Below are 15,771 nucleotides of genomic sequence, written 5' to 3'. Positions count from 1 at the left end.
TCTGTGCAGATTGCTTCGATCATTTTCGTTGGACTTTAATGTTGGCGAATCTTGGACGTGGAATCTTGCTAGCAATGGCGTTTTCACTGTTAAAAGACTCGCATATCTTATCGATCAGCAGGTTCTTAACACTTCAAATCTTGTTTCTCAACAAACCTTACGTAACAATCTCATTCCTAAAAAAGTAGAAATTTATGTTTGGAGACTTTTGAAAAAAAGAATACCGGTTCGGGTTGAATTAGACAAAAGGGGTGTGGATTTACATACTATTCGTTGTCCCGTTTGTGATGAAGATCTTGAATCGGTCGAGCATTCCTTAATTTCCTGTAAATTCTCGCTTGATGTATGGACTAGGATCTTCAAATGGTGGAACTTTGCTTCGTTTTCAAGTCTAAGTTTTAATGATATTCTTCATGGAATTTCGTCAAGCAACATGTCTAATCTCGGGAAGAAAATTTGGCAAGCCGTGGAGTGGGTATGCGCGTACTACATTTGGAAGAATCGTAATATGGTGGTGTTCAATAACAAAGGTTGGACTACACCGGTTGCGATTACTGAAATTCAGCTTAAATCTTTTGAGTGGATCTCGAATAGAATCAAAGGCAAAAGTATCGATTGGCATACTTGGCTCACAAATCCTTCTTTTTTCTTAGATAGCTAAGTAGTGTTTTTTTTTTTTTTTCCTTTTTTTCGTTGTTCGTTTTGTCTCGGCTTTATTTTGCCGATCCTCTTATTGTATTTTCGTTGGTGCTTGGTAATATAATTCCTTCTTGCTTTTCAAAAAAAAAAATTAGAAGAAATTGATGCATTTTGATGAGCGAATTCGTTTTTTGGAATTTGAGGTGATTAAGGATTTCTAGTGGTGTTTAGGATCAATTTGAAAGTGTTCTAGGTTACTCGTAGAGTTTAAAACAACATGGTAATTAATTTGAGGCTTAGATGTCAAATTATGCACAATTGTGATTAAACAAACAATACCGAGAAGTTTTATTCAGCTTGTCGGGAATTTTCCATGAAGTTTAAAAGTGTAAAATTAAAGGTGTTCTTGTGGGCAACCTCAACTCACCTTTACTATAACCACCAATTTTATATTTGGGAGCACACCCCGTAGATTTTAATTTGCAGTTTTTAAGTATTTTGTATTTAGAATTATATTGTTTGTACGATTATAATAATAGGTCACAATCCTATTTTAATTGTGTATGCTTTTGGATTGTTCACCGTTTTGATGATTCTTTTCCCTTGTCACGTTTATATCTCCTTGTTTGAGGAGGGGGGGGGGGGGGGGCGACCAACTAAAAAAGAGAAGTTTGTACTCATATTCATGACATCTATCATATAATTACATTGTACCACATTAGCGTCACTTCAATAACTTCTTCCTATCACTTAACACATCATACCTACCCGTTTCATGACATACCCTTTACCATAAATTGAAACCACTTTAATTAATTATTAATACAATTTTACTACTTTTAATAAATAATGTACAATCAAAAATTACAATAGCTCCGTGTTACAAAATGCCTTACAACGACATGTATTATCACTGGCTTTCAACCACGCTCCAACCACATTTGCTAGCAATGGAGCCGTTGGAAGGAAGCTGCAATGGAGCTCCAACCACGCTCCCGATAAGTGGTCTAAGTAGGTAAGGCTATTAATAATAAATTATAATTATAGTTATAATTATAATTATAATTATAATTGTAATTATAAATAATATTAAATTGTATATATATTTATTTAGAAAATTGAATGCACAGTAAACATAACCCAATTTCGGCCCAATTAAGGCCCAATTTCGGCCCAATTAAGGCCCAATTTCGATCCAATTTTGCCTTTAATTTTAAAAACGCTTATGTTTGCAGATAAATGCAAACTCTTTGATAAATTTAACAAATACAAACACAGTTCAATGGTCCGAGTACATACTTAGTGAAGTGAAGGTCTTGGTTTCAATTCTCACTGACTCTCTCCTATCCTAACTTATTTTTTATACTTTTATTTTTTTTTACCTATTAACACCTTCTTTATTAAATCTTTTAAAATAACTCCTTCAATGTTTTCAATTCTATTTCAATCCTCTCACTCTTCAAACACATTTTAATTTTTCTATTTAAATCCTCTCACTTTTTGATTGTTTTATTTTTTTCTCAACCTTTTTAACATTATTTATATTATTATTTATTTTATTCTTCCTTTGAAACTTTTTAAAATTCTTCTCGCATTTTCTCAATTTTTTACAATCTTTTTATCGAACTTTTAGCCAACTATTTCTTTATAAGCTACGTATAAAAGTGTTCTCTCAACCATTTTTTTTTTATTTTCTTTCGTTTACAAATATTTTTCTGGGAGATATTATAAATTGAATTGTGCCACTTTGAAATTCGATATGAGAATATAAGTAACGTTAACGAACTACTACATAGGTATCAATGTATAACATGCTTGGTAGAACCATATAGCCTTACTTTGTGAAATATCGATAACGTAGTATAAACAATGAACAACGAAAATAGAGCTATGTACAAATGAAATTTTATGTGTATATAAATATATCATGTAACATGTCTTAAAAAAAACAAAAAAAAAAAAACAAAAAAAATTCTAGATTGGTCAACCGCGTTTCGTTCGCAACGAAGCGCCGCTAACCACCAAACTTGTTAGCTATAAAATATGAAAACGCATCGGACAACATGTTCTAAAATAATAAGCTACTCAAATTATAAACGGCCTAAACAGGAAAAGATTGTCGGATTGGAAATCTAGAACGGTGTCTTTCGGGGGGCGTTTAACTCTCATCAAATCGGTCCTAAACAGTTCACCGTTGTACTTCTTCTCCACATTTCGTGCTCCATCGTGTATCCTCAATTTACTCGAAGGTTTGCTGCGTAACTTCTTTTGGGTGGGACGGAGGATAATCATAAAATGTCTTGGGTTAAATGGGAGTCTATTTTATTATCTTATGGGGTTGGGGGTCTTAATATCGGGTCGTTAAAAGCAAAAAATTGGGCTCTTTTGGGTAAATGGTGGTGGAGATTTCGTACCGAAACCGATGCTTTCTGGGTTAAAATTATCAAAAGCATTTACGGGCGGGGGGTGGTTTGGATAATTCGCATCATTACCGGGTGGGAATTGGGCTTTCACCTTGGAAGGATATTATTAAAATTGGAAGGGACATGAGCAACCGGGGTTTTATGCTTAACAATTCGTTTGTGAGAAATATTGGCATAGGCAGAGACATCTTGTTTTGGGAAGATCATTGGGCTGGCGATCAAAGTTTTCGAGATAGGTTTCCGAGAATTTACAGGTTGGAGTCAAACAAAGAGGTCAAAGTTTGCGATAGAGTGTCATGGATAGAAGGGAATCCTACATTGAGATGGCAATGGAACAGAACTCCTCGAGGCAGAATTAAAGACGAGCTGGATGAAATAATCAGAAGCATCAACAATGTGACTCATGTAGTGTGACAACCCGGAAATTTTTGACCAAATTTAAACTTTATCTTTAAATGATTTAATATTTTTGACACGATAAGCAAAGTCTGTAATATTGTGTCACGAAAGTTTTGGAACTATATTCATATAATCAATTATTCTTTGACTGTTCTCGAAGATTCACGAACAATATATACATAATTTAATGTGCATATATATATATGATTTCAAGTTATTTAGTAAAAGATAGTAACATTCGATTATTGATTCGATTGATATTTAGATAAGTTAACTAAAACGTTTAAGATGAACCAGTAAAACACTAATTTGCTACAGAATTTTCGAATTGCTACAATACCCGAAAAGCTACAGTGTTTTCGAAAATCACTATTTGCTACAGTGAAACCGACTTTGCTACATTAAAACACTATTTGCTACAGTGAAACCGACTTTGCTACAGTGAAAACGACTTGCTATAGTAAAACACTATTTGCTACAGTAAACACTATTTGCTACAGTATACACTATTTGATGTCGACGAACTAGCAAACAAAAGCGGATCAGGCGGCCATGCGATCGCATGGCAAAAGCACTGAAAACCCATGCGATCGCATGGGGCTAAACAACTGGCCAGGTACTATAAATTCAAGTGTTTTTGCTCGAACGAATATCACACACACATATTTACACAGATATAGATATATACTCCATAATATTTATTTATTTATTATAATTATAATAATAATAATAATAATAATAATAATAATAATAATAATAATAATAATAATAATAATAATAATAATAATAATTATTATTATTATTATTATTATTATTATTATTATTATTATTATTATTATTATTATTATTATTATTATTATTGTTATTATTAAGATTAAGATTAAGATTAATATTATTATTAATCTAATTATTATTAGTAATATTATTAGTATTATACATAAAATACTACGACGAGGTCATGTCCAAATAATTTCAAACCGAATTTTCAAATGAGTCAAAGCTAAGGAAACTATGGGCTATAGCTATGGAGGTTATGGGTAATGTACGTGGGTATTATTCACAAGTCTAACATAGTGTTTATCATCTCTGTTGTGTCTACATACTTTCCCTGCAATATTGAATCACAATATTGATACGTTAGCATTCATATCTTATCTTTTATATATTAATTGTGTATCCATGTCTAGTGCTCGAGTATATATATTTACGCATGCTTGAATGCTAAATTTCGTCGTTAAACAGTTTATAATGAATCACGAATTAAATACATATATTACTGGTAAAAGGTATATGATATACATGTTTTTGGAAAGCTGGCGAAAAATCAATAACTTTTCATTTAGAAATCGCGTAATTTCGATGAACGAATTAAAAGATATGGTCAACTGAATTATGATTGACGTTAATTGGAATTGCTTTTAAATCTGCAATTAATATTTAAACAACTTGTTTGTAAGATTGATAAATTAGATTTTTGAATTTTAGCAACCGAGTAAATGAATCCTTATATAAGGTACGTCTCGTTTTGTTGAACTATTGTCAAAATTAACTTTTTGAAACGACTTTGGATAACTTTTGTATATTGATCTCGAGCATTAGGATTGTGATACACTATGACCTGACCTAGCTTAATAGACATTTATTGACCAACATATGTTCTCTAGGTTGAGATCTACGGTTATTTGGTAATCCGAGTTTCAGTCATATTTTGGTGAACGACTTTATATGCTGCTAAGGTGAGTTTATAGTCTCCCTTTTTAAATACTTTAAATATTTTTGGGCTGAGAATACATGCAATTTATTTTGAACGCAATGGATACAAGTACATACTTAATTCTACACTGAGTTTGAACCGAAAATCCCTTAGCTTTGGTAACTAGTAACTGCCAGTTATAAGAACTGGTGGGCGCGAGTAGTAGTATATGGATCCATAGGGCTTGATATCCCCATCCGAGCTAGAGCACTAGCCTTTTAATGGACGTATGCTATTTGAGAAGTGTACACGTTGGTTTGCGTGTATTATTAAGATGATTATACAAAGGGTACAAATTATATATACGTTAAGTTTAGTTACCAGGGTGCTCAATCTTATAGAATATTTTGATAAACGATTCTGGATGAAACAACTGAAATCTTGTGATCCACCTTTATATACAGATTATGCGAAACACTAAAACTATGAACTCACCAACCTTTGTGTTGACACTTGTTAGCATGTTTATTCTCAGGTTCCCTAGAAGTCTTCCGCTGTTTGCTTATATGTTAGACAAGCTATGTGCATGGAGTCTTACATGGCATATTTATCAAGGAAACGTTGCATTCACCAAATCATCACCATGTATCTTATTTTGACTGCATTGTCAATGGAAGTACTATTGTAAACTATTATTTACGGTGATTGTCTATATGTAGAAATCATCAGATGTCGAAAACCTTTGATTTAAATATTCATTTATGGTGTGCCTTTTCAAAAGAATGCAATGTTTACAAAACGTATCATATAGAGGTCAAATACCTCGCAATGAAATCGATGAATGACGTGTTCGTCCATATGGATTTGGAGCGATCGTCACATGTAGACAACTCGCAAGACGAATGGAGATGGGCTGTTAGTCACGATGGCAGGTTTCATGCAAAAATGTTGTCTGATATTCTAGATGAAAAGCTCCATGGTTAATATACTAGCACTTTAGAAATTGATCGGAACAAAGCTCTCCCTCAGTCGCTAGAGATTTTTGTATGGAGGGCGAATCGTCGAAGGCTTCCGGTAAGAGTGGAACTAGATAATCGGGGTATAGACCTACACACGGTACGTTGTCCCATGTGTGATGAAGACTTTGAATCTACGGATCACGCAGTGATTCTTTGCAAGCATGTATTCAATATTTGGGAAAAAATATACCGATGGTGGGGACTAGGAAACTTCTCAATCACTAGCGTTACTGAATTGTTCAAAGAGGATACGCACAACACACTCGGGTCAACAAGTAATTCATTGTGGCAAGCCGTTAAATGGGTAGGGGGATATCTCATTTAGAAGAACTGCAATCAAAAGGTTTTTCATAACACTTTCAAGTCGAGCGATACGCTGTTCAATGACATCAAAATAAAAAGCTACGAATGGATCTCAAAAAGGGCTAAGAAGATTATCATCGAGTGGAACCAATGGTTGAGCAACCCCTCTTCGTTCGGGCTTCTTGGGAATAATCGAACCGAGGTGGGGTGAAAAATGTAGACAATGTTCTTTCGAGTTTCATGTATAGTAGTTAGTTTAGCTCGTGTTTACTTTGTGTAGATCATACATGAACAGATTGTGCACAGGCTACCAACTGCTCGTTTAGTTAGGACCGCACAATCTAACATTCTTGTATTCGAGTCTCTCTCTCTCTCTATATATATATCTATCTATATATATATATATATATATATATATATATATATATATATATATATATATATATATATATATATATATTTGGCTTTTCAAAAAAAAAAATATATATATAAACGGCCGACTAGTTTATTACTCCTATCAGCAAAGATCTTAATAATGCATTGCATCACATCGCATTAAATCATATAGTTTAATGAAGTAACATAAATTTCACAAGCTCAAAAAGTTTTACTGGTATAATATAAAAAAGTATCTGTACCTAAATTAATGTTGCATAGGTCACCAAAGTTGAATATTCGACCTTGCAACTTATTTTGCTTAGATCTAAATTAATAAATTTATTTATTTTATTAGTAAATTAATAAGTTTATTTTTTGTCTTGTATTTGGGCTAGGTTGGTTCATGGGCCAATTGGGTATGGGCCCTCATAATTTCGTTTCCTATGTGATGTTTAGCCTATCATTATTCTTTTTTCTTTTTTTTTCTGACGACTTGGCTTATTATTATCAGTACTACATATTATCTCTTACTATTTTACAAAGTTACTACTGGTACCTGTGAGATTAGTGTAGCGAGTGTCCTGAAAAGTCTTTTTCATTTTTTTTTTTTTTTTTAGCAATTGACCAATCAGAGACAGTTTGGTATATTTTATTTTTCTAATTGACAAGTTAACCCTCATACCTAATCCATTACTGAACGCTTCTCAAAGTAACCCTTCAACTAGGGTTTTGGCGATTTTGCCATCTCCCATGGTTAACTCAGGCAATTGTTGGTACTATTAGTACTACATACTATACTATTAGACAAAGTTTGTGAATACTATCCCCTTAAGCTTCAATAACTTGTACTGTGTGCAAAAAAGGTTGCACCTACAAGGATCCTCCCTGTGCTACATTAACCTTTTTCTTTTTTCCCTTCGGTTTCCACCTTCTTTTCGAACAAAAACGCTCTCTCGATTCTTCTAACTTATTTTTTCCCCTACAAAAACCGCTATCCATATTTCTTTGTTTTTTATTTTACCCTTGCACAACGACATGTTTCCTGTTATCCAAAACGATTTTGCAAAACAGTGCAGCAACGCGCGCCCCCGATCCGCTAGTTTATATTAATTTCTGTTATTTCGCTAAAAATAAATAAATTAATAAATTAAATACAAAGTATGATAAATGCATAAAGCTTGTTAACTTATTTTAATATTCTAAAGTTTTACCATGGGGGCATGGGGCCGGGTATATTAGTTTATACTCCATAGTTAATAGTTAAAGTTAATTATGTTATATCACGAATGAAATGAATGATTACCATCCTATTTTGACATCATCAAATAAATGAATGAATGAATGAAGCAATAAGTACATACACGATAAATCTATCATTGTCTTAAATCTCAGGCTACCTTATTATTAATTTCTGTCATTAATAAAGCTCGATTTCTTTGACTATGGTACGAACATTAAGGCCGTATGATTTTCGAAGTTGATCGGGCCCGCTATAATTTGGGCTATTTGGATAGCAAGGAACGACATTATTATCAATGGCAAGTTCACTTGTAGATCGGCTATTGTACGGAATATCAAGCTTAAAGTCTTCTTATGGGCAACTAATCTCAATCTTTGTTACGGCTTTCATTCTCATGTATGGCATCAAAATCTTTTTATGCTTGTGTTGTTAGGCGTTTATAGCCTATTTTGTATCTTAACTGATGACCGAGCTACACTCCTATCTTTTTTGATAGACTTTCTTCATTGCTTTAATGAAGAAATCTATTCTTATTAATTCATTTTTTTTTTTGCCAAAAAGAAAAATGATTATTATATAACCAAAGAAGTAATCTCAAAAAAAAAAAAAACATATATTATTCATTATTATTAGTATTATACAACATACTAGTGGATGTAATATTATAATTATATCAATCAAACACAACCACTTACTGTTCACCTTATTAGTTTAATTCAAAAGGGTATTTTGGTCTTTTGATTTATCATCGTTTTCACTATCACCATCACAGTCGCTGCTATCTGAAACCCTAATCCTTCTGACACGGTGCGTTCGACTGATTCTTCGTCACGAACTCACCACTACAAGTTTAATCAGGTAGTTTCAGAACACATGCAATCTTCTTCTTCTACATAGATACTCTACGCTGCACGGTACGATTCTTTGCGATTGTTCAATTCTCTGAATTTTTGTTGCAAATTTTTTTTTATCATAATTATACCGATGTTGGTTACTAAAAATTGTGTATTTGTATAAGACTTTGCAGGTTTGATAATGGGGATCCATTTTCGATTGCAATATCTATAGATGTGTTTGTTTTTATATTTTGAATTCTTATTATTACTTTTGCATATAATTTTTTGAGAGTAAGTTAGATTAGCAAATGCACTAACAAATTAGTGGGTATGAGATCGATGGTTATATGCGTTGGAAAATTTGTCAACACCACGGACTCTTAAACTCAAAATAATTTTTAAAAATTTTCAACACCACGGGCTCTTAAATAATTCTTATACTTTTTCTATCTTTTGATATCGCTATTTACATACCAATATGAACTGCAAATTACATTTTTATGCACGGTTTTTTACACACTCGTGCAACGCACGGGCTCAAAAACAAATATACCGAGTATATATATTTGTAGAAAATTTTATATGGGGTATGTTAGCTTGCTTTCGAAAGGGTATTTTGGTCTTTTGATTTATATTCATTCAATAGACAAAAATATAGTAGATGAACATAGTGGTGGATCAAAAAATTTACGGGTACAAAATGTTAAAACTTGAAAAACCAATTTAAAGTTGCTTAATTCCAATCCTGTCTTTGTAGGTCGGAGGAACAAACGACGAGAGCTGTTGATGTTGAACAACATGAGGACTTTAATTTGAACGATGACCATGAAAGTCAAGAACAGAACCCAAATGAAGGGTTTGTATGGTGAAGAACGTTTGAAACGTCCGCAGGGAAATCTATGAAAGTCAAAAAATTGTTGTCTGATTCCATGCCTTCAAACAAAACTTCATCTCGAGAGATGTTTCATTTATCAGTTAAAGAATACTTTGATATCGTCAGTCAAAAAACAAAGATGTATTATCGACAAAAGAAAATTGAATCATAATGATGATTTTGGTGATTGATATGACTGAAGATGACATGAGACTAATCGAGAAGCAAAAGGAGAGGGTCAGATGCGAGACGTTTAGGAATTTGGGTGCGGACAAAGATGAAGAAGATGAGACGTAGTAGGATTAGTAGTTACTGTAATTAATCTTATGTGCATATTTATCTTTGTTAGTACTTATTTGATTATATTATTTAAATATTTTATTTTTTTTTATTATTAGAGGGCTCTTGTTTTTTTATTTTTTATATTTGTTATTTAGAATAAATTGAAATAAATAATATTACAAATGAATTAAATAATAATTAAAAAATTAGACGCTGATTTAGACATCGAAGCTCAAAGTTTAATTACTAGTGTCTCCTTAGACACTGAACTAGAGTAGATCATCACGACTCTTAGTAAGAAGGTTGATTTGATCTATTAGAACTTTTAAGGGTTAATTTCAAAATTATCATTTTAACAATCAACTTCTTATGCATAATATAAAATTTTGAATTTATATTCACCGTCACATCAACTTTCTTACATAATACTTGTACAAAGTTGGATTTTTTATATAATATGAAGAATGAAATAAATAATCATTGTAAAGACAAGAAGTGAGTGTTTAGGATTTGATTAACGAGGGAGTGTGATTCTGACTATGTCTCTTTAATTAGCTACTAATATTAAAGTTTAAATCACCTAATCAATTACTTGTTTCCACTGTCAAAAATTTGAATCATTATCAGAAGTTCATTGTTTCTCGACTTCAAATGCTTTTGCAGTGAATACTTTGAATTTTGATCCATTTTACATGAAGACGTAGGAGATTGGATGTCTCACTGATATTGTTTGTTGTTGGTTATTGTGGTTTCTTATTTTTATTTATCAGTATAGTAGTATGGTTCAGATCTGATTCAGTTTGTGGTGTTTAGTCAAGTAGATCAGTGAATCTATTCAAGCATGCCGAGTAGAGTCTCCATTGACTGTGCTTGTTTGATATTTGAATATATATTTTTCTAATATTATGTTTTTATTTGAAAAAATCAATTAATCAACTACTTTAGGTTTATGTTAATTATAAATTAAAAAGAGGCATAATAGCATTTTAATTAATTAAATTGCAATAAGTAGCTCCATATTTAAATTCCATTCATTCATAGTCTTGTCTGCTCCCCCTACTCTTCTCTGGTTTCACAGTGACTTTCCAATCTTCCATTCCAACAACTCATCTCTACTTTTGTAAGTTCTTGGTTTCAGACTCAACTAATTTACATTTCATTTTGTTGCTTTAATGTTACTCGTATTATTATTTGTTTATTTTGATACTAAATGAATGAATTAAAATCAAAAAAAATAATAATAAGGGAATATTCTTTTAGATTTTCCAAGTAAGTTGTTTTCTTGAACTATAAAATATCATCTGTATGATTTTTTTGGGAAATTTTAGGTGTACTTTTAATGATGATTACTATGTCTCTATCATGATGAAGATCATATCATAATATAATAATAATAATAATATCACATTATTAAATCTTAACAACCACCCATTTCTTTTCTTGATAAAAAATGTATTATTTTTTTGTGTAGTGTTTAATATTCAAAAGTTAAGTTATTATTGTTACTTTTAGCACAAAACTACCAATTAATTTACAATTAAGTACTCCTAATTAATTCATTTTTTATATATACTTTATACTCGATCGATCATCACTTTGGGTTGAATTTACAGTTTGATTCCCTTAATGGTGGGCTACGCCGTTGCTTCTCCACTATGCACGTGGTTAGTCGCTGCTTGCATGTCTGTTTCCGGCGACCGAAACCACCACCGTCCGGCGGCGCTCTTTTCATCTCCCAAAAGGCTCAGTCGTTCCGCCAGAAGGAAGTTACTGGCGGTCACCGAATGCAGTAGTTTCTCCGGTGACGGTGGATTGGTGTCTTCGTTTTACGGGTCGGGTATTATGAACCTGATGACTTCATTAGAGCCATGTGAAGAATATTATAAATCATCTCAGAAAAGGGTTAATCGACCCGCTGCCCAAACAGGTAATACCTAATTTTTTTGTTTCACCCCTAATTTATGGCTTTATTTTATTTTTTAAAAATTAAGGCCTGTGATTAGTTAACTGCTTTAGTTTAGGTGTTTACTGAAATAGGTTTTTTTTAATTACTCCGTACCTTGTAATCTTTGATGTTTTCACCCTTATGTGTTTGGCATATTCTGTTAAATTAGATGCTGTTTTTTTGTGATTGTATCTATGTATTCTTATGTTGTTCATCTGTTTAGGGAAAGTAAGGGCTGTTGCTGTGCAGCCTGCAAAAGAACCAACAACGAAGAAGAAACCGATCACTAAGAAACGAAGAGTTGTTGTGACGGGACTCGGTGTGGTTTCGCCGGTTGGTCATGTTGCAGATGTTTTCTATGAGAATTTACTCAAAGGTGTTAGTGGCATAAGTGAGATTGAGGCTTTCGATTGTGCACAGTTTCCAACTGTAAGTAAATATACATATATATTTTATATCCCTTCGACCCTTCCCTTCTTTGTTATGATAATGGTTAGTTTTGATGCAGTTGCAGGTCTAATTTTTTGTTGATTTCAGAAAATTGCAGGTGAAATCAAGTCATTTTCACCAGATGGATGGGTTGCACCAAAACTTTCAAAACGGGTCGACAAGTTTATGCTTTACTTACTAGCTGCTGGGAAAAAGGCATTGGAAGATGGTGGTGTTACAGAAGATGTCATGAAAGAGTTAGACATAGCAAAATGTGGTGTGTTAATTGGGTCTGCACTTGGAGGCATGAAGGTTAGTTTTTTTGGTTTTTAACACATACGTACATAACATTAAGTTTTCAGTGCGAATTTTAGGTGGTGTTTGTTTTTCATTTTGTAGATCTTATTATGTCTTATGTCTACGAGCGCCCGCATATGTTTTTACTGTAGACTGTTTGTTTTTCTGAAGATATAAGATAAAATAATGTCTTATTCTGGGCAATCTCGCAGACTTAGAAATGTGCTTCTAAGTGTTGCAGACAGAATTAAGCTTCTAAGTGTTGCAGATAAAATTAAGTTATTATGCAGACATAAAAACAAACAGTCTTCATTGTTGAGCATACATATAGACCTTCAGACCACATCTTCTTTCTTTATAGACGTGGTCCGCAGATCTTCAGACAAAAACAAATTAAAAGACAAACAACACCTAAGTTACTTGTTTATGACAGGTATTTCAAGATGGAGTTGAAGCATTGAGGATTTCATACAAGAAAATGAATCCATTTTGTGTACCATTTGCAACCACAAATATGGGTTCTGCAATGCTTGCTATGGATCTGGTAATTATGAGTTTGTGTGAGTTATAGTGTGAAGTATCTGTAGGTGGGTGCTAATTAGTTTGGATCTATATGTAGGGTTGGATGGGACCCAATTATTCGATTTCTACAGCTTGTGCTACAAGTAACTTTTGCATACTAAATGCAGCTAATCATATCATCAGAGGTGAAACTGTAAGCATCGTTCTTCGGGTTGTTTCGTTATCTGTAAACTTACATACAATCTCTTGGTCTGTACTTAATAAGTAAATACTTAACTTTCAGGATATGATGCTGTCTGGTGGTTCTGATTCAGCCATCATTCCTATAGGTATTGGATGAGTAGAACAATCGGTTCTTTCTTCATGAATCATTGATTTGATTATTATCTTAATATTATTATTAAAAAATTGCAGGACTTGGAGGTTTTGTTGCTTGTAATGCTCTTTCAGAGAGGAATGGTGATCCAACGAAAGCGTCACGCCCTTGGGACGCGGTATCATTTAATGGATCTGCTTGTTTTGAATGAATCCGGTTATTTTTTTTTTCCTATTTAGTTTTTAAATTTATTTTGGTTGAGCAGAGTCGTGATGGATTTGTAATGGGAGAAGGCGCTGGTGTGCTCCTTCTAGAAGAATTAGAACATGCTAAGGTATATTTCAAATTCTACATATTATCTTTTTTTTTTTTTTTTTTTTTAGTTTCTCCATTAATGAAAACTGGTTTGCAGGCAAGAGATGCAAATATATATGCAGAGTTTTTGGGGGGAAGTTTTACGTGTGATGCATACCACATGACCGAGCCTCATCCCGATGGTACGTTTCAACTTTAAAGTCCAGCACCAGCCACCTCATTTTTTGGAATATGCTGATAATTTACTGTGTTTGGTTTTTGGTTGTTGAAATCAGGGGCAGGAATAAGTTTGTGTATAGAAAAGGCATTGGCCCAATCCGGGGTTGCTAGAGAGGATGTAAATTACATAAATGCCCATGCTACATCTACCCAGTCTGGTGATCTACATGAATATGAAGCTATCATTCGTTGTTTTGGGGATAATTCTGAGGTATCCTTGATTAAATCTAGTGGCTTCCTTAATTGTGTTATAACGAGTTCTGACATGTTTTTTTTTTTTCTTTTTTAAATCTTGTAGTTGAAGATGAACTCCACGAAATCCATGATTGGTCACCTGCTTGGGGCAGCTGGTGCTGTGGAAGCAGTGGCTACGGTTAAGGTAACTCATATTTTGACTTTTAACGTGTACATGGTAAATATGAATATGCCATTTCTGTAAGTAAATTTATTTTGAATTTTATTGTATGTAGGCTATACAGACCGGATGGCTGCATCCAAACATCAATCTTGAAAATCCAGATGTTGGTGTGGTACGTAATCACCTCCTTTTTTTTACATATATATAGATATAGATTGACTGATTTTCATGTTCAACTTGCGTGATTTAAAGATTGTGTGTATGGAAGAATCTGTTATGTAATAGAGTTGGTGTTGAATCAGGATAAAAACTTGCTGGTGGGGGCAAAGAAGGAACGTTGTGATATAAAGGTGGCAATGTCCAACTCTTTTGGGTTTGGAGGACACAATTCATCCATCTTATTCGCTCCGTATAAGGATCAGTAACTCAAAATGGTGTGTACTGCAACAACACTTATCCCTTGTGTAAATGTACAAGTTTCAGTGCATTAGATTTGATCAATATAAGACCATTATTACTTACTCTTGATGAGCACAAATGTTGCATATGCCGCTATAAGTTTCTTATAGATTTGAATTCATCCGTTAAACTATACATTCGTCCTATACAAGGGGATTGTATTTTAAACACATGAATAGAGCATGATTAACATCAAACAAGAGAAATAGTCATAATCTGTATAAAATTGACATAAGCAATGAAAGATTGCCAATGTTTCCTGATTCATAATCATTGCTTGGATCTATTGCTTTATCTTTACAATCACATACTCCGTATTATATAAGAGATTCTGACGACCAAGGGTTTGTTGTTTTACTGACATCTGCTAGATGTATAACAATATGTTTGATCAATGATTCGTTGCAACAAAATAAAAAGCTAAATATCACTATTATTGTGTTGTTGGTACCATGGATAACATGCAAGAAGAAGACGAGGCTAGCGAAGATTATTCATCATCTGATTCGGAAACTTAGAAGAATTTGTTCGTACCCTAATTTTCGAGCCTGAATTTTTATCCATTCGTATTACATTTTCCGTTTTTACACTTCTAGTATTAATTTAGTTGCGGTGTCGTTGCTTTTGGAGTGTGATTGTTGGGTCCGTTTTCGTGATTGTTTGAGTGATGTGTTGTTTTTTCCGCTAGTTTTAGTGTCGATGTATCGATGTTCGTTTGATGTCGTTGTACTTGCTAGCTTCTGGCTAGTGTTTTAATTTTTTCTATAATATAATTGCTTGCCTTTCAAAAAAAAAAAAATATCACTATTATTGTGTTGTTGGTCC

General features: G+C 33.0%; 1 protein-coding gene across 1 annotated transcript; it reads left to right on the top strand.

The window, feature by feature from the left end:
* The first annotated feature begins 11,579 nt into the window (after positions 1-11,579).
* LOC139867521 (3-oxoacyl-[acyl-carrier-protein] synthase II, chloroplastic-like) lies at positions 11,580-15,067 on the top strand. The gene is made up of 13 exons (XM_071855885.1): positions 11,580-12,013; positions 12,255-12,460; positions 12,569-12,772; positions 13,191-13,301; positions 13,377-13,472; positions 13,563-13,608; positions 13,694-13,773; positions 13,861-13,929; positions 14,008-14,092; positions 14,186-14,340; positions 14,428-14,508; positions 14,600-14,659; positions 14,790-15,067. The coding sequence occupies exons 1-13, from the start codon at positions 11,713-11,715 to the stop codon at positions 14,910-14,912; spliced, it is 1,617 nt and encodes a 538-aa protein (XP_071711986.1). The 5' UTR covers positions 11,580-11,712; the 3' UTR covers positions 14,913-15,067.
* The last annotated feature ends 704 nt before the right edge of the window (positions 15,068-15,771 follow it).

Source organism: Rutidosis leptorrhynchoides, chromosome 9 (genome assembly GCF_046630445.1).
Source record: "Rutidosis leptorrhynchoides isolate AG116_Rl617_1_P2 chromosome 9, CSIRO_AGI_Rlap_v1, whole genome shotgun sequence".
NCBI lineage: Eukaryota > Viridiplantae > Streptophyta > Magnoliopsida > Asterales > Asteraceae > Rutidosis > Rutidosis leptorrhynchoides.
Note: the sequence above shows the minus strand (reverse complement) of the source record. Positions and strands in the feature narration are given on the sequence as shown.